Genomic DNA, 19230 nt, shown 5'->3' on the forward strand with positions numbered 1-19230 from the left:
ATAGACAGAACTTAGAAGAGGAAGTAGAAGAAATCCATAGAATGGGACCATATCAAGAAGGAATAGTGAGACCAATTAAGATATTACTAAAATCACAAGCAGCAGCAGAAGAAGTACTATATAGAAAAACGAAACTCAGAGAAACAGAAGGTTGCAAAGATATATATATATAAGAAAAATAGAAACGAGGAGGAAAGGAAGAGACACAATGAACTGGTGGCAGAAGCAAGAGAAAAAATAATGAAAGGTCAGAGGAGGAGAAGAAGGCATTTTTTGGAGAATTATAGGAGACAGGATAAGGAAATGGTATATAAAAGAGAAAGAAGAGAAAAGAATGGAGCAAGTTTAACTAAAATGATAAGAACAAGAGATTAAAATGATGTATACAAACATAGATGGGATTTTATCTAGTAAATTAGAATTAAGAGATTACATAAAGAAAGAAGAACCAGATATTGTATGCCTGGTGGAAACAAAGTTAAATGAGGCAATAAAATAGACATAGATAAAAGGTATAATATATGGAGGAGAGAGAGTGGGTAAAGGAGGAGGAGGAGTCATGATGATGTTAAGGAAGGAGATAGTGGTAAATCAAGTGGAGTTTGGGGAAGGAAAATCAGAAATACTGTATGTTAAGATGCATATTAACAAAAGGAGTTAACAATCATTGGAACATATGTGCCACCAAAACAAACTCATGGACTAACCAAGAATATAGAGACATGATAGATGACACAATAAGGAGTCTTACAAGAATCATTAAGGAAAGGAGAAAAGTGATATTGATAGGAGATTTCAACTGTAAGGAGGTAGACTGGGAAAATTATGAAAGTGGTATGGGGAAGATGCCTGGGAGATAGATTCCTGAACCTAATGATAGATAATTTGATGGTCCAAAGAGTAAAGGAAAACACAAGATTCAGAGGAAACGATGAGCCGGCAAGATTAGACCTAGTTTTACAAGGGATATACCAATTAACGATGATATAAGATACAAGTGCCCATTGGGAAAGAGTGACCATGTAATATTAGAGATGGATATAGAAGAAGGAAAGGAAGATAGAGATGAATCATACAAAGGAGACCGATTAAATTACAGAAAGGCTGATATTGAGAATCTCAAGAACTATTTTAAAAACGTAAACTGGGAGGAGATGGAAAACTCATTAACGGTTCAAGAGAAATATAACTTATTTTTGGAAATATACAAAACTGGGGTCAGGGAATACGTTTTGAAATATAGACCTAAAGAAGAAGGAAAGAAAGATGTGCTAGGGCAAAGGAGAAACGAGATGGAGCATGGAAAAGGTGGAGAAGAAACAGAAATCCAGAAAATAAGGAAAACTTCAAAACAGCAAGAAATGAATATGCTAAGGTGAGAAAGGAAGAAGAAAAGAACTATGAAAAGGACATTGTCGAAAAATGTAAGGAACAACCAAAATTGTTCTACAGATTCATAAATGGAAAAATAAGACAAAAAGAAACAATAGAAAGGTTAAAAGGAGAAAACGGAATGGTGGAAGACCCAAAAAGTATGGCAGAACTGTTACCACAGGGTAATAGAGAGACTGTCTATATGAGAGATTAAAGTAACCAAGCTTGAAATAAAAAAGTTGATGACGGAATTGGATGAGGAAAAGGCAATGGGACCGGATGAAGTCTCAGGCAGAATACTGAAAGAATGTAGGGAAGAACTAGCAAGTCCAATATACAACATCATAAAATGCTCAATAGAAAATGGAACAGTGCCAGTGGAGTGGAAAAGAGCTGAGGTGGTTCCCATATATAAGAGCGGAAGGAAGGAAGAACCTTTAAATTACAGGCCGGTATCACTAACTAGTGTAATATGCAAGATGTGTGAAAAGTAATAAAGAAGCAATGGATCGGGTTTCTTGAAGACAACAAAATATTATCAAATAGCCAATTTGGTTTTAGAAAAGGTCGGTCATGTGTGACAAATTTATTGAGTTTCTACTCTAGAATAGTTGATAAAGTACAAGAGAGAGGGATGGGTTGACTGTATTTATTTAGATCTAAAAAAGGCTTTTGATAAAGTGCCACATGAAAGATTACTATGGAAGTTAGAGGAGAAGGGTGGCTTAAAAGGAAGCACATTGAGATGGATGAAGAATTACTTAATGGGAAGAGAAATAAGGACGATAGTTAAAGATATGAAGTCCAAGTGGAGAACAGTAGACAGCGGAGTGCCACAGGGTCAGTATTGGCACCAATACTTTTCTCGTATATATAAATGACATGCCAGAGGAGTGAACAGCTACATAAATCTGTTTGCGGACGATGCGAAACTGTGCAGAGTCATTAAACAAAAGAGGATTGTGAAATACTACAGGAAGACTTAAACAAGATCTGGAAATGGAGCAAAAAATGGGAGATGGAATTCAATGTGGACAAAAGCCATGTCATGGAAATGGGAAAAAGTGAAAGACGACCAGTGGGAATCTATAAGATGGGAGATGGAGTAGAACTAGAAAAAGTAAAAAAGGAAAAGGACTTGGGAGTGACAATGGAAGAAAATAATCAACCGGTTAGCCATATTGATAGAATTTTCAGAGAGACGTATAATTTGCTAAGGAATATTGGAGTAGCATTTCACTATATGGACAAGGAAATGATGAAGAAATTGATAAGTACTAAAATAAGACCTAGATTGGAATATGCAGGAGTTGTGTGGACTCCTCATAAAAAGAAACACATAAGAAAATTAGAGAGACTACAAAAAATGGCTACAAGAATGGTTCCAGAATTTAAAGGGATGGCATATGAGGAGAGACTAAAGGCAATGGATCTACCAACCTTGGAGCAGAGAAGAGAGAGAGGGGATCTGATACAAGTTTATAAATTGATTAACGGAATGGATGAAGTGGATAATGAGAAACTGATCCTGAGAGAAGAATATGACTTTAGAAGCACAAGATCGCATAGTAAGAAACTAAGGAAGGACGATGTCTGAGAGATGTTAAAAATTTAGTTTCCGCAAAGATGTGTTGAGACTTGGAACAGTTTGAGTGAGGAAGTGGTATCAGCAAAGAGTGTACATAGTTTTAAAGAAAAATTGGATAATTGTAGATATGGAGACGGGACCACACGAGCATAAAGCCCAGGCCCTGTAAAACTACAACTAGGTAAATACAACTAGGTAAATACACACACACACACACGTGCATGAGAGAACTACATATATAGTAATAAGAAACAGGAGGAAGTAGTAACAAGCCACAGAGAGAGAGAGAGAGAGAGAGAGAGAGAGAGAGAGAGAGAGAGAGAGAGAGAGAGAGAGAGAGAGAGAGAGAGAGAGAGAGAGAGAGAGAGAGAGAGAGAGAGAGAGAGAGAGAGAGAGAGAGAGAGAGAGAGAGAGAGAGAGAGATATGGGCGTTTCTACACTTCAGTGTTAATCCTATAATTGGGGCTACGATTTGAGAAGGGAATCGATAGGTTTCCCCTCTCAGCGGCCTTCATATTTGTGTCGAACTATAGCTGATGTAGACATTATTAATACAAAAAATGAAGTTTTAAGTAGACAAGAGGAGGAGAGAGAAGATAGGTGGTAGAATGCTGTGATAAGTTTGTTTACAACACTGTTCCCACCACTAAGTGTGGGTGTAAGAGATGGGATGAGTTTGTTTCCTTTTGTGGCTTTTCAGTAACTTAATAACCTTCTCCTTCATTTCTAAATTCATAATTTGATTCTTGAAATTTCTGGGTGGTCATAATGATTTCAGGCAAGTGAAAATCACAATGCAGTGGTGAGGCAAAGGGGACAGGGAAGCAACAGTGGGTGTGTTGGGTGAGAGAAAGGAGAATGTATTCACCAGCTGGAGTCTCGTGATGAACTAATTTATAGGTCATGCAAACTAGCTTATGAGCCATAGTCCAACAGTTCTGTGGTGAGTCAGACACACACACATATTGGATATAATCAGGTGCATAATGAAGGTAAACACCATTTTTACCTTCAAATTTGATAACAATAATTTCATTTTACATATCAAAAACAATTAATAATCAATATTTAGAAAATGAAGCTGCACATTGTGAGAAACACAATGCAGACACATACTGGTGGTAACTACAGTAGTCTTGAAATTAAAAGATTGTTATGAAAGAAAGGCAGAAAAGAGTTGTTTTAGTTTTAAAGTTCTAAGATATGAAGAGAAAAAGAAATTATATTAAAAGATTATCATATGAGATACACAGAAAAGACTTGTCACTAAGAATCCACGGCAACACATTTTCAAGAATAAAATTATAAAGATTATTAAAGTATCACCTCATCTAAAAAAGAGGCGTGTTCTCTCTCTCTCTCTCTCTCTCTCTCTCTCTCTCTCTCTCTCTCTCTCTCTCTCACCTGGAGTTTCTTTTTCATGATGTCAACCTCATCCTTCAAGTTGCGGATCTCCTCTTTGAGCGAGGCTGCCAGCTCAGACTTGGCCTTGAGGTCACTGTGCAGAGTTGTCTCCCGAGCCTGGAAGCTGCTGGCCTGTGGATGGACGAAGCAAGGAAGCGTTACAGAGTGAATAAAGGGACACAAAGAAAGGAAAGTCTTGAGTATACACAAGGGATGTTTTTAACTGTTTTCTATACTCTTAGTTTTGTTTTCATGCTGAATTATGTACACTTCTATCTTTCATTTCATAAAAGATCTAGTTTTGTCTTTATATACATTGGCTATACATACATTTCATATGCATGTAAAATTGTGGTTTGAAAATAACAAATATATTTTTATCATAACCATAAAAATTATACAAAAATAAATGAAATTTGAAGTAGTTGTTACTGGAGTTTCATTTTCTATTATTTATGATATTTTCTTTCAAATATAAATACATAAAATAGTGAGAGTCACTAAATTAACTGAATTACTGGCTTCATATTAAATCAAATATATATATAATTATTTACAATGACTATTATTTGCAAATTCTAAAACCAGGGATCCAGGTTACTTCATAACACAAGAAAGACTATGAAGCAATTTCCTTGTAAGTAACATAAAATGAATAAGGCAAAAATATCCTTGAATACAACAGTGTGAACAACTTGAAAGCCTGGAAGAGTGACAAGCCAATCTTACCCAAAAAACAACCACACCATACATGAAGCCCACACAACAAACATTACCACATTGACCCATACCACAAATCCACAACCAAACAATCTCTCTCTCTCTCTCTCTCTCTCTCTGAGCATACAAATACAATAAGATCCATTCTAAGCACAGTACATGAACCAACTCTTCTCTTTCCGTATTTGTGTGTCAGTCTTGTTTACCTTTCCAGACACACAATGCATCTCAGTACTTCCCTGGAAAAATAGTGCAAGATGCCAAGATGCACTATGAATCAGCTGCTGCAATGGAATTGATTCAATCACTCAGTTACTCTGTTACCACTCATTGTTACCTCAATCTCCCTCTCGATCAGCTTCTCCCGCAGTCCGTGGAGGTCCTGGCGAAACCTGTCCTCCATTATGAGGATAGAGGTGCTCTGAAAACCACATGCAGTTATCCAGCATCATGCACAGTCCCTTCATGCCCTCCAACAGGTGATCAGTGTGCATGGCAGGAGCAAAAACACACACACACGGCAGTGGCATAGTGGATAAGGTGGTGAGCGTGGGATCGGGCAGACATCCACGTGTAGGTTCGAATCCCACCATGTACAGCCTTAAACACTTTGTCATTTGTCGAGTCATTTAAAGTCACCTACATTTCACCATGATACCCAGGTTCTAGGTGGTTACACCCAAGACAAGCTTTGGGGGTGATATGGGCCCTAATATGGGTACCACTATAAATAAAATTGTCTGCACTACTAATGGGCAGCTGAACAGCACTTCCCATACACTCTTCAAGTGTGCTTACAGGCACTATAGGACATAATGTAAAAAAAAAAAACACTCAAAGAAATGGGACTGCCAACCTTACAAGATAGAAGAGAATGCAGGGACCTAATAACAATGTATAAGATAGTAAATGACATTAAAAAGATAGACAAAGAAGACCTGGTGCTGTTGACGGAAGAACATGGAAGGACAAGAGGACATGAAAAGAAGATCAGAATGAGGCAGTGTGTGAAGGATATTGGAAAATACAGTTTTCAACACAGAATGGTGGAAAAATGGAATGCATTGGATAATGGAATTGTTACAGCACATAGTGTGCCTAACTTTAAAGAAAAACTAGATAAATGGAGATATGGAGACAGGACACTATGAGCCCTGCTTGAACCTTGTACAATACAACTAGGTAAATACAACTAGGTAAATACACACACACACACACACACACACACACACACACACACACACACACACACACACACACACACACACACACACACACACACACAGTGTGCTGAGAGAGGACGACTCATCTGATGACAGGAAGAAAGAAAATACCTATGGTATTACAGGGCCCGGGTAACTCTAAGTTTTGTGTCCGTAAATGTTCTACTGTCTCTTAGTGTTGAAAGTGAGTAATATGGAGAGTGATCCCTGAGAGGGGAGTGTGGACGGTGATCGCTCTGACCGTAATCAGCTGACAACAACAAAAATGGCGTCCAGGCAAACTAGAGACTTCGAAGGTTTTATTACTATGCCAAAAGAACTATAGAAACTTGACTTGGATGCAAGAATCCAGGCGCTGGAGAGTAAGTTCCTAAGCATTTTGACAATAGAAGAAAAACTGGATAGAGTTCTAGCCGAGAATTATTTATTTAAAAAGAGATCTACTTGTTAACGCTAGAGAATAAAGAGCTGTTGAAGGAAAAAGTACAGATGGAGAAAAAAAACCAACAACTAAGGAAACAATGCGAAGAAATGAAGGCTAAACTCATGGAAATGGAGATAAAAATATCCGAAGGGGACTTGAAGAAAGAGGAATGTCTTACTCTAATTGACACTAAGATGAAAGAAGTGAATCATGAACATCTGGAGGTACAAAGGTCGTTTAGAGAGATAGTAAAAAAGCAGGAAGAGGAAAATAAAGGATTACGAGAGGAAATGGTAAAGGCACTAAAGGAAAATGAGTATGTGGTGAGAGATATCGCTGAAAAAAACAAATGTGTGATCATAATAGGATTGCGGGAGGAAACTAACAGGAACTGGCAGGACAGGAGGGATAAGGAAAATGACAAGATTAAGTCTTTACTGAACAAGATCTCTGTGGAAGAAGAGAACCTATATGCTGAGGTAGAAGAAAGTGTGAGATTGGGAGCTTTTGAGGAAGGCAAGAATAGACCATTAAAATTGAAATTAAAGTCTCAGGTGGCAGCGGAGGCCTTGTTGAGGAGGGCTTGGAAACTTAAGGACTCTGAGGAAACCAAAACCATTTACATAAGAAGAAATATGTCACAAGATGAGAGAATGAAGATGAAGGAGCTAGTATCTGAAGTGAAGGAGAGGAATGACGAAAGAACAGAGGAGGAAAAGATCAAGTTTTTTTGGAGGATGAGAAATGGAAGGCTAAAGAAGTGGTGGATAAAACAGACGGAATAAGCATTACATATAAGAACGAGACTAGGAATGGAATAAAAGTGACTTACACGAACATAGATGGATTTCTGTCTAAGAGGCTAGAATGTATGGATTATCAAAGAAATAACGAACTGGACATAATGTGTGTAGTGGAAACAAAGCTATGGCCTGAAATAAAGCTAGACTGGTTTGTTGTAAAACACTACAAAGTATGGAGAAATGATAGAAAAAATAAAGGTGGTGGTCGTATAATGGTTCTTACTAAGGATGATTTGATAGTGAAGGTGAACTATAGTAAGAGAAATGATGAAGTGATAAGTATGCTTATAACAGATGGCAAGAGGGACATTAATATTATAACAGTATACATACCAACCAGAACCAGTGCTTGGGAATATGAACAGTACCAAATTATGATGAGAAATACTCTAGACAGAATGAAGCAAGAACTCAACAGAAAGGATAGGGTGATGATAGTTGGAGACTTTAATTGCAAAGAAATAGTGTGGGAAGACTACGAAATTGTGAATGGTAGTGAGTGGGCAGAAGAATTGTTAAAGGTAGCAACAAATAACTTGATGGCACAGTGGGTGAGATCACCAACAAGGTGCAGGGGACAGGATGTTGCAGCAAGGTTGGATTTGGTATTTACCAGGGCAATCTCTCTAAAAGAGGAAATTGAACATGAAAGTCGCTTGGGGAAAAGTGATCATGATGTCCTAAGCTTTGAGCTGGATACAGAATTAAGCACGAATAAGATTGTGGAACGCAGGGAGGAAAAATTAAATTATACTAGGGCAAATTATAACCATATAAGGGAGTTCTTTAATAAAATTGACTGGTCCGTGGTATACCAGAAAAGAGATATGCAATTGAAGTATGATAAATTTATGGATTTGTATAACTCTGCTGTGAAAAGTTTGTGCCATATTACAGGAAGGGACTTTAAATAATAAACAGTGGTTTAATAGAAATTGTGAAGAAGCAAAAAGAACAAAGAAAAGGCATGGAAGAAACTTAAGAAAACAGTGATGTATTATCAAGGGAAGGCTACAAAACAGCAAGGAATAGATATGTTGAAGTAAGGAGAACAGCACAGAAGGAATATGAACAGAGGGTGGTGGAAAACTGTGATAGTGACCCAAAATGTTTTACAAATTCATAAATGGAAAACTAAATAAAAGGAGGCAATAGAAAAGGTAAAAACGGGAAGAAGTATATGAAGATGCTGGAGAGATAGCTGAAATTTTGAACGACAACTTTTGCAAAGTGTTTACAAAGGAGGAGCATTTTATGGGAGGAAGGCCTACAGAAATAAAGCAAATGCAGGACATCATGGTTACTAAGGAAGATGTAAGGAAAATTATAAGCAATCTGGATATTAATAAATCAATGGGGCCTGATGGCATATCTGGGAGGTTGCTAAAAGAATGTAAGGATCAATTGTTGAACCCCATATTTGATATTGTGGATACCTCCATACGAACAGGATTAGTCCCGAAAGAGTGGAAAAGAGCTGACATTGTGCCTATATATAAGAATGGTAGTAGAATGGAACCGCTAAATTATAGACCAGTATCGTTGACTAGTATATTGTGCAAGGTATGTGAAGAAGTAATTAAAGCTAAGTGGAGTGAGTATCTAGAAAGTGAAAACATTCTGAGTGAAAGGCAGTTTGGTTTCAGAAAAGGAAGATCGTGTGTATCCAATTTATTATGTTTTTATTCAAGAGTGACTGACATACTGCAACATAGAGAGGGATGGGTGGATGCTATCTACCTGGACTTGAGAAAGGCCTTTGATAAAGTACCACACAATAGACTGATGTGGAAACTAAAGATGACTGGAGGAGTAAATGATAAACTAGCAAAATGGATGGAAAATTACTTAATGGGAAGAGAAATGAGAACAGTGGTGAGAGGAAAGAAGTCCGAGTGGAAGAAGGTAACCAGTGGAGTTCCACAAGGGTCAGTGCTGGGTCCCATCATGTTTTTGATTTATGTTAATGATATGCCAGTAGGAATTGACAGTTATATGAACATGTTTGCGGACGATACTAAAATTATGAGGAGAGTAAAGAATGTGGAAGATTGTAACAAGTTACAGGAAGATCTTGATAAAATATATGAGTGGAGTAATATAGACAAGACCCATGTTATGAAAATGGGAAGAAGTAGATACAGACCAAACTGGGATTACAGACTGGGTGATGAGAAAATTAAAGAGACCAATGAGGAGAAAGACTTAGGAGTAACCTTGCAAAACACTTTCTCACCGGAGAAACACATTAACAAGATTTTTGGGAAAACATACATGCTTCAAAATATTGGCCTTGCATTCCACTACCTAGATGAAGGAATGATGAAGAAGATATTATGTACCTTAATAAGACCCCAGCTAGAATATGCAGCATGTGTCTGGTCACCACATATGAAGAAAAATGTGAAGAAGGTAGAAAGGGTACAAAGGCTGGCAACAAGGATGGTACCAGGAATCAGGGAGTTAGACTATGAGGAAAGACTGAGGAAGCTGAGGCTGACCACATTAGAAGAGAGAAGAACAAGAGGAGACATGATAACTATGTATAAATTGGTGAACAAGATTGACATACTGGATAGAGAGTTGATAAAGGTGACCACAAGTAATTATCTCTGAGGACATGGAAAAAAGCTAATAAAGGACATCTGTCTAAATGACGTGAGAAAATACAGTTTCCCGCATCGTAGCATTGATAAGTGGAATAAACTGAGCAGTGATGTTGTTGACGTGGTGTGTGTCAATCAGATGAAAGAGAGATATGACAGGAATGGACAAGAAGACAGGACACAGAGAGCTTAGCTCGGGCCCTGTAATACACAAATAGGTAAATAGGTAAATACACACACACACACACACAGCCGAGAATGATTCGTTCAAAAAAGATATCTATTTGTTAACGTTAGCGAATAAAGAGCTATTGAAGGAAAAAGTAGAGATGGAGAAAGAAAACCAACAACTAAGGAAACAATGTGAAGAGATGAAGGCTAAACTTATGGAAATGGAGATAAAAATATCCGAAGGGGACTTGAGGAAAGAGGAATGTCTTAATCTAATTGATACCAGGATGAAAGAAGTGAACCATGAACATCAGGAGGTACAAAGGTCGTTTAGGGAGATAGTAAAAAAGCAGGAAGAGGAAAATAAAGGGATTACGCAGAGGGAAATGGTAAAGGCACTAAAAGAAAATGAGTATGTGGTGAGAGATATTGCTGAAAAGAAAAAATGTGTGATAATAGGATTGCGGGAGGAAACTAACAGGAACTGGCAGGATAGGAGGGATAAGGAAAACGACAAGATTAAGTCTTTACTGAACAAGATCTCTGTGGAAGAGGAGGACCTATATGCTGAGGTAGAAGAAAGTGTGAGATTGGGAGTTTTTGAGGAAGGCAAGAATAGACCATTAAAATTTAAATTAAAGTCTCAGGTGGCAGCTGAGGCCTTGTTGAGGAGGGCTTGGAAACTTAAGGACTCTGAGGAAACCAAAACAATTTACATAAGAAGAAATGTCACAAGATGAGAGAATGAAAATGAAGGAGCTTGTATCTGAAGTGAAAGAGAGGAATGACGAAAGAACAGAGGAGGAAAAGACCAAGTTTTTTTGGAGGATGAGAAATGGAAGGCTAAAGAAGTGGTGGATAAAACAGACGGAATAAGCATTACATATAAGAACGAGACTAGGAATGGAATAAAAGTGACTTACACGAACATAGATGGATTTCTGTCTAAGAGGCTAGAATGTATGGATTACCTAAGAAATAACGAACCGGACATAATGTGTGTAGTGGAAACAAAGCTAAGGCCCGAAATAAAGCTAGACTGGTTTGTTGTAAAACACTACAAAGTATGGAGAAATGATAGAAAAAATAAAGGAGATGGTGGTATAATGGTTCTTACTAAGGGAGATCTGATAGTGAAGGAGGTGAACTATAGTAAGAGAAATGATGAAGTGATAAGTATGCTTATAACAGATGGCAAGAGGGACATTTTTTTTTTTTTTTTTTACAAGGGCACTGGCCAAGGGAAAACAAAGTGTTGGAAAAAAAAAAAAATCCCGCTGGTTGCCAGGCCCTGTTAAGAGGAAAGTAGGAGAAAGAGAAAAAACAAAAAAATCTAAAAGGAGGGTCCAGTTAACGTAAGAGGTGTCTTGACACTCCTCTTTTGAAAGAGTTTAAGTCATAGGCAGGTGGAAATACAGACACAGGGGGTAATTCGTTAATTTGGTAAAAAATTGAAAAATTGGAAACTTGGTACTTGGGTTCATCTCTAGAGAGGGAAGCCATGGCCGAAGTTGCCAGGCGCATAACGCACTGCTTACCTGGTAATGGCGGGTTTAAAGGGCCTTTAAATACCCAAGCGATACGCCTTTTCTTCTAGTCTTTGTTTTGCTTGTATTTATTTCCTTTTTTGAGCTGTTTTATTTTTTTTTGTGTGATGTACGATAGTTTAGGATCAGGCAGTGAGGGTGAGGAAGACGCTACTCCTCAGTACCAATTGATACAGCCTTAGGGAGTGCGTGCGTGCAGCCTACCTGTTGATCGATTTTACACGTGTTGGGTTCCCAAATTGTGACAATGACGTGTAAGGCCATGATGTAACATGGCCTGAAACTATCTAAACAGCCACTACCAGCCTCCAAGCAGTTGTCAAGGGATTATGTAAGTACATATCTGAGTTTGGTACATATTGGAGTGAGTTATTATTTTTTTTTTATACCATGTGGGCTTTTCACGGAATTTATGGGCTAAAGGATACTTTTAGGGTACCTCCTATCTTAAAGCCCACCGCTAGGAAACCGTTGCCCAGTGAGGAAGCGAGTTATGTGGGGTTTTGAAGATGTTCACAGAAAATGCGTTTTCTCGACTTTCAGTTTTTCAGCATATACTGTTGAATAACTTTTTCAGTAATTGGTCAATTTCAAAAATTTTTGCAGCAAAATGATCAACAACCTCATCTTAACAAATGCTAGCATGATAATGCATGAACAACAACAGGCTTATAAACTCAAATTTTTGATGAAAAAAAAAGGTAACAATTTGGCTTGTAATGAAATTGTTATAACATAGGTTATGTGTCTGCCAATGCTTACATTTATTTGTTGTTATGTATATTATATGTGGTTAAGAGGAAATTGCCACACTGTTATTAGTTTTGATTTTATAATGGTATTTTGAATTATTTTCTTATCGCCGAAAAAATATTTATTGCAAAAAAACTACGCCACATTTCTGTACCAAATTAACACTGAAGACGTACACCATAAACGTACACCTTGTGTATAAATATTATTGAATTCGGTGAAAAAATAGCAATGGGAGAGCCAAAAAACCGATATTGATATCGAGTCATCAATTACCACCTTAATATTATAACAGTATACATACCACCCAGAACCAGTGCTTGGGAATATGAACAGTACCAAATGGTGATGAGAAATACTCTAGACAGAATGAAGCAAGAACTCAAAAGAAGGAAAGAGTGATGATAGTTGGAGACTTTAATTGCAAAGAAATAGTGTGGGAAGACTACGAAGTGGTGAATGGTGGTAAGTGGGCAGAAGAATTGTTAAAGGTAGCAACAAATAACTTGATGGCACAGTGGGTGAGATCACCAACAAGGTGCAGGGGACAAGATGTTTCAGCAAGGTTGGATTTGGTATTTACCAGGGGAATCTCTCTAAAAGAGGAAATTGAACATGAAAGTCGCTTGGGGAAAAGTGATCATGATGTCCTAAGCTTTGAGCTGGATACAGAATTAAGCACGAATAAGATTGTGGAACGCAGGGAGGAAAAATTAAATTATACTAGGGCAAATTATAACCATATAAGGGAGTTCTTTAATGAAACTGACTGGTCCGTAGTATACCAGGAAAGGGATATGCAATTGAAGTACGATAAATTTATGGATTTGTATAACTCTGCTGTGAAAAAGTTTGTGCCATATTACAGAAAGGGGGCTTTAAATAATAAACAGTGGTTTAATAGAAATTGTGAAGAAGCAAAAAAACAAAGAAAAGGCATGGAGGAAACTTAAGAAAAACAGTGATGTATTATCAAGGGAAGGCTACAAAACAGCAAGGAATAGATATGTTGAAGTAAGGAGAACAGCACAGAAGGAATATGAACAGAGGGTGGTGGAAAACTGTGATAGTGACCCAAAATGTTTTACAAATTCATAAATGGAAAACTAAATAAAAGGGAGGCAATAGAAAAAGTAAAAAACGGGGAAGAAGTATATGAAGATGCTGGAGATATAGCTGAAATTTTGAACGACAACTTTTACAAAGTGTTTACAAAGGAGGAGCATTTTATGGGAGGAAGGCCTACGGAAATAAAGCAAATGCAGGACATCATGGTTACTAAGGAAGATGTAAGGAAAATTATAAGCAATCTGGATATTAATAAATCAATGGGGCCTGATGGCATATCTGGGAGGTTGCTAAATGAATATAAGGATCAATTGTTGAACCCCGTATTTGATATTGTGGAAACCTCCATACGAACAGGATTAGTCCCGAAAGAGTGGAAAAGAGCTGACATTGTGCCTATATATAAGAATGGTAGTAGAATGGAACCACTAAATTATAGACCAGTATCGTTGACTAGTATATTGTGCAAGGTATGTGAAGAAGTAATTAAAGCTAAGTGGAGTGAGTATCTAGAAAGTGAAAACATTCTGAGTGAAAGGCAGTTTGGTTTCAGAAAAGGAAGATCGTGTATCCAATTTATTATGTTTTTATTCAAGAGTGACTGACATACTACAACATAGAGAGGGATGGGTGGATGCTATCTACCTGGACTTGAGAAAGGCCTTTGATAAAGTACCACACAATAGACTGATGTGGAAACTAAAGATGACTGGAGGAGTAAATGATAAACTAGCAAAATGGATGGAAAATTACTTAATGGGAAGAGAAATGAGAACAGTGGTGAGAGGAAGGAAGTCCGAGTGGAAGAAGGTAACCAGTGGAGTTCCACAAGGGTCAGTGCTGGGTCCCATCATGTTTTTGATTTATGTTAATGATATGCCAGTAGGAATTGACAGTTATATGAACATGTTTATGGACGATACTAAAATTATGAGGAGAGTAAAGAATGTGGAAGATTGTAACAAGTTACAGGTAGATCTTGATAAAATATATGAGTGGAGTAAAGAGTGGCAGATGGAATTTAATATAGACAAGACCCATGTTATGAAATTGGGAAGAAGTAGATACAGACCAAACAGGGATTACAGACTGGGTGATGAGAAAATTAAAGAAACCAATGAGGAGAAAGACTTAGGAGTAACCATGCAAAACACTTTGTCACCGGAGAAACACATTAACAAGATTTTTTAAAACATACAACATGCTTCAAAATATTGGCCTTGCATTCCACTACCTAGATGAAGGAATGATGAAGAAGATATTATGTACCTTAATAAGACCCCAGCTAGAATATGCAGCATGTGTCTGTCACCGTATATGAAGAAAAATGTGAAGAAGGTAGAAAGGGTACAAAGGCTGGCAACAAGGATGGTACCAGGACACAGGGAGTTAGACTATGAGGAAAGAAGAGAGAAGAACAAGAGGAGACATGATAACTATGTATAAATTGGTGAACAAGATTGACATACTGGATAGAGAGTTGATAAAGGTGACCACAAGTAATCATCTCCGAGGACATGGAAAAAAGCTAATAAAGGACATCTGTCTAAATGACGTGAGAAAATACAGTTTCCCGCATCGTAGCATTGATAAGTGAAATAAACTGAGCAGTCATGTCGTTGACGCGGTGTGTGTCAATCAGATGAAAGAGAGATATGACAGGAATGGACAAGGAGACAAGACACAGAGAGCTTAGCTCAGGCCCTGTAATACACAAATAGGTAAATACAAATAGGTAAATACACACACACACACATACACACACATAACACAAATCCACAACCAAACAATCTCTCTCTCTCTCTCTCTCTCTCTCTTTTTCTCTCTCTCTGAGCATACAAATACAATCAGATCCATTCTAAGCACAGTACATGAACCAACGCCTGGTAGCTCAGTGGTTAGAGCGCTGGCTTCACAAGCCAGAGGACCGGGGTTCAATTCCCCGGCCGGGTGGAGATACTTGGGTGTGTCTCCTTTCACGTGTAGCCCCTGTTCACCTACCAGTGAGTAGGTACGGGATGTAAATCGAGGAGTTGTGACCTTGTTGTCCCGGTGTGTGGTGTGTGCCTGGTCTCAGGCCTATCCGAAGATCGGAAATAATGAACTCTGAGCTCATTCCATAGGGTAACGTCTGGCTGTCTCGTCAGAGACTGCAGCAGATCAAACAGTGAAACACACAAAGAGCAGCAAAACCTTCAAAATCAGTAATCAGGATAGAATAAGAAATAAATATCTCCTGGTCGGGCTGCTCTTCCAGTATCAATCCTAAATGTCTTGACACCCTCATCAACCTTTTCTTCATTAAATTCATCAACATTCACAGTTTTGGATCTAATTTTTAATCTGTAGAACACCACCTCTCCTCTCCTAAACCTCATCTTTTCCTCATTGAAACACAGGTATCTGAGGCAACTGACAGTAGCCTCTTTTCTGTTCCTCTTACTTTCTCTATTCTCATCTTTATTATAAACTGGATGTTGTGCCTATGTGTGCAATGACTTGAACTTGCTCTTGAGCCCATACACACCCTTGAGTTTTCTGGCATTTGGCTACAACTACAAAGTCATTCTCAAACTAAATTTATCTGCACTGTCTACCTCTCACTTAAATTCTCTAACTATAACAAATGACTACTTAATTTCCATCTATTTCTAAATAATTATGAACTCTTAATTCCAACCTTTGCTAACAACTCTACCTTGGATGATTTAAGGATTGTCCCTCCCTCTCTTTCCTCTAACTACTTCATGCCAGCAATTAAAATCTTTCACAATAATGTTTTCCATATCCTAGCTGGCTAGGTTTATGGACCAGATGGGGTCCCTCCTACTGTTCTCAAAAACTGTGCCTTCATGCTTGTACCTTGCCTCATCAAACTCTTTCAACTCTGTCTATTGACTTCTACCTTTCCTTTTTGTTGGAAGTTAGCCTACACTTAGACTGTTCCAAAAAAGGATGACTATTCTAATCTCTCAAACTACTGTCCAATTACTTTAATTTCCTGCCTATCTAGTTTTCAATCAACTCCTCAACAAGATTTCTAAACATGTCACTTTATAATCTTCTATCTGATTGCCAGTATGGCTTCCGTCAAGGCCACTTTATTGGTGATCTTTGGCTTTCCTTACTGAGTCTTAGTCATCCTCTTTTAGAAACTTAGGTGAAGAAGAAGAAGAAGAAGAAGAAGAAAAGAAATTTACAAATGATACAAAAATAAAAGATAGATGTTAAAGACTGGTGTCAACCATGAAACCTAACATGCAAATTCCTAAGAATGATCAAAGTGATAATTCAAGATCTTGTAATTAACAACCCTTCAAAACACAGTTGAAAAACATCTCAAAATTGATAGTTAAAAATTCCTTAAATACCTTATAGGTAATTACCATTTTGAGTCCTAACTCTGCCATTTTTAATAATAATAGTGCAAGAATTCACTTGTATTAGGCTTCACCAACACACAATGAGGGAACAAAGCAACAGAGAAAGACAGACAACTTTCTCATGGCAATACCTGGAAGGAAGTCCCTGGAGAACTGCAGGAACAATCTAACTTGATAAGAGATGACTAGCCATCTTCACATGACTGTTTCTCTCTTATTAAAAATCTAGACACCCTATCTATCTATCACCAAAACCCTAGAAACATTCATGAAACCTGTCTCTTGAACAAAATATTTTTAAAAGTAGTCAAAGTGCAGACAAAAGTGTTTCACAATATGGTCTTTCATCTTGAAATATACAGCACTGTACTCTATCCTTCAAAGCAAGATTCAATCCTTGGTCAGGTTGTCTACCATAAAAAAAAAAAAAAAAAAAAAAAAAAAAATCTTCACACCAATTTCTCAGTATTTTCATGATGCACAGAGAAGCATGACACTGGAGATAGGTATAGTATAAAGACAGAATTTTCCATCCATGCACACTGTTCACCTGAGAGTTTGAAAACACGTATACAAACACAAGCTTGGGAAACACAAAATAGCAACAAATATTAGTGATGAAATATGACCAGTGTATATTTTCTCTACCAAGCAATGGTGAGGACAAACATATACAAGGAACCACTGTGATATTAGATTACTAACTGAGAGTATTACTATGACAAATGCATGACAGTTAACCTTAAAACGGGTAAATAATTCTGCTACTGAATTAAATAATAAAGATATTTTAGTGAAGGGAAGGGTGGATGCAAACTTTAGCTACGAAGGGTTTGAGGAAAAGAAGCTGGAGAAAGAAAAGAGAAAGAAGTCACATGAGAGAAGCACTAAAGGAAGCAGTAAATAAAAATTAAAGCAAGGAGAATATGCAAAGGAAGGCAGAAGGCCATTCAATTAAGCAGGGTGTGTGTAAGAGCACTGAAACTGAACATGATAACTCACAAGTGTAATTAAGCTCACCTACTTGAGTACAATTAAGTTTGCCATGATAAATTAGAGTGCTTCTATGCTTAACCCTTTCACTGATGGAACATTTTCACAATTACAGCTTTCTAGACATTTGACTTCTTACTTTGGCCACTGTAAATTGCTCTGTTGCCTATAAAAGAACATTAATCTCTTTTTCTCTTCTCCTGCATGAATACAAACAATTTTCAATACTTGGAATGTTAAGGAATGACAATAATGCCAGTGAAAGGGTTAACAAGGATGTAATATTAGTGCAATTAAGCTTAACATGATATATTTTGATGCAATTAAGCTCAACATGATACATTTGAGTGCAATTAAGTTTGATTAGTTTATATTTGAATGCAACTTAAGTGTCACAGGATAGATTTGAATATAATTACGCTTAACATGGTCTCTTGAGTGTAGTTAAGCTTAGATTATAATGGAACAAATGCAGAAAACAAAGTCTAATTAAGCTTATAATGATGTATTTGAATGCAGTTAAGCTTAGATAAAAATGGAAAGAACAGTGAATAAGCTAAAAAGGATGTATCTAAGTGCAGTTAAGCTTATTGTAAAAAATATCGAGAAAACTACACTCAAAAAGATACAAAGGAAAGCATTCACCACAACCAGTGATGCCACCACCACCACCACACTCACCTCCTTCTCTTTACTAGCCAGCTGGTCCTGTAGCCGGCTAACCTCCTGCTGTAGGTAGTGACTCTCTGATTGGTCCTGATTCTCCTGGTTAGCCCGAGTTGACCTGATCTCATGCAGCTCTGACTCCAGCCCAACCTGAGTGAAAGGTTAGTGAGCTAAAATATAACTTAAAACATTTGCACTCTTCACTCATCACCCAAAACATAACCATGGCCTTGGACAAGTGTTTCACAGCATTCTCATTTCTGGAACTCTCTCTCTCTCTTTCTATATTTCCTACCTCTATTCATTCACCCCTTTTTCTAATTAAGTCAGAACTCCCTCTCTGTTTCTGCATTTCCTCCTTCCATTCATTCATTCCTTATTCTAATTAACTCAAACTTCTTGCCTGTTTCTGCATATCCTCATTCCTATGACTCTTACTTTTTAAAAGATAAGTTTCAAGACACTTATTCTACAGTTTCAGATGATTCTTTTGACTTTCTTTAAGAT

General features: G+C 37.5%; 1 protein-coding gene across 1 annotated transcript in view; it reads right to left on the reverse strand.

Moving 5' to 3' along the window:
* LOC123512540 (early endosome antigen 1-like) overlaps positions 1-19230 on the reverse strand; it is a 98688-nt gene that overhangs the window by 63816 nt on the left and 15642 nt on the right. Inside the window, exons 6-8 of the mRNA XM_045268966.1 lie at positions 18739-18873; positions 5424-5507; positions 4367-4498 (exon numbers count right to left, since the gene is read on the reverse strand). Of these exons, the coding sequence (XP_045124901.1) occupies positions 4367-4498; positions 5424-5507; positions 18739-18873 (351 nt within the window). The remainder of the gene's footprint in view (positions 1-4366; positions 4499-5423; positions 5508-18738; positions 18874-19230) is intronic.

Source organism: Portunus trituberculatus, chromosome 34 (assembly GCF_017591435.1).
Source record: "Portunus trituberculatus isolate SZX2019 chromosome 34, ASM1759143v1, whole genome shotgun sequence".
In the NCBI taxonomy this organism is placed as follows: Eukaryota; Metazoa; Arthropoda; class Malacostraca; order Decapoda; family Portunidae; genus Portunus; species Portunus trituberculatus.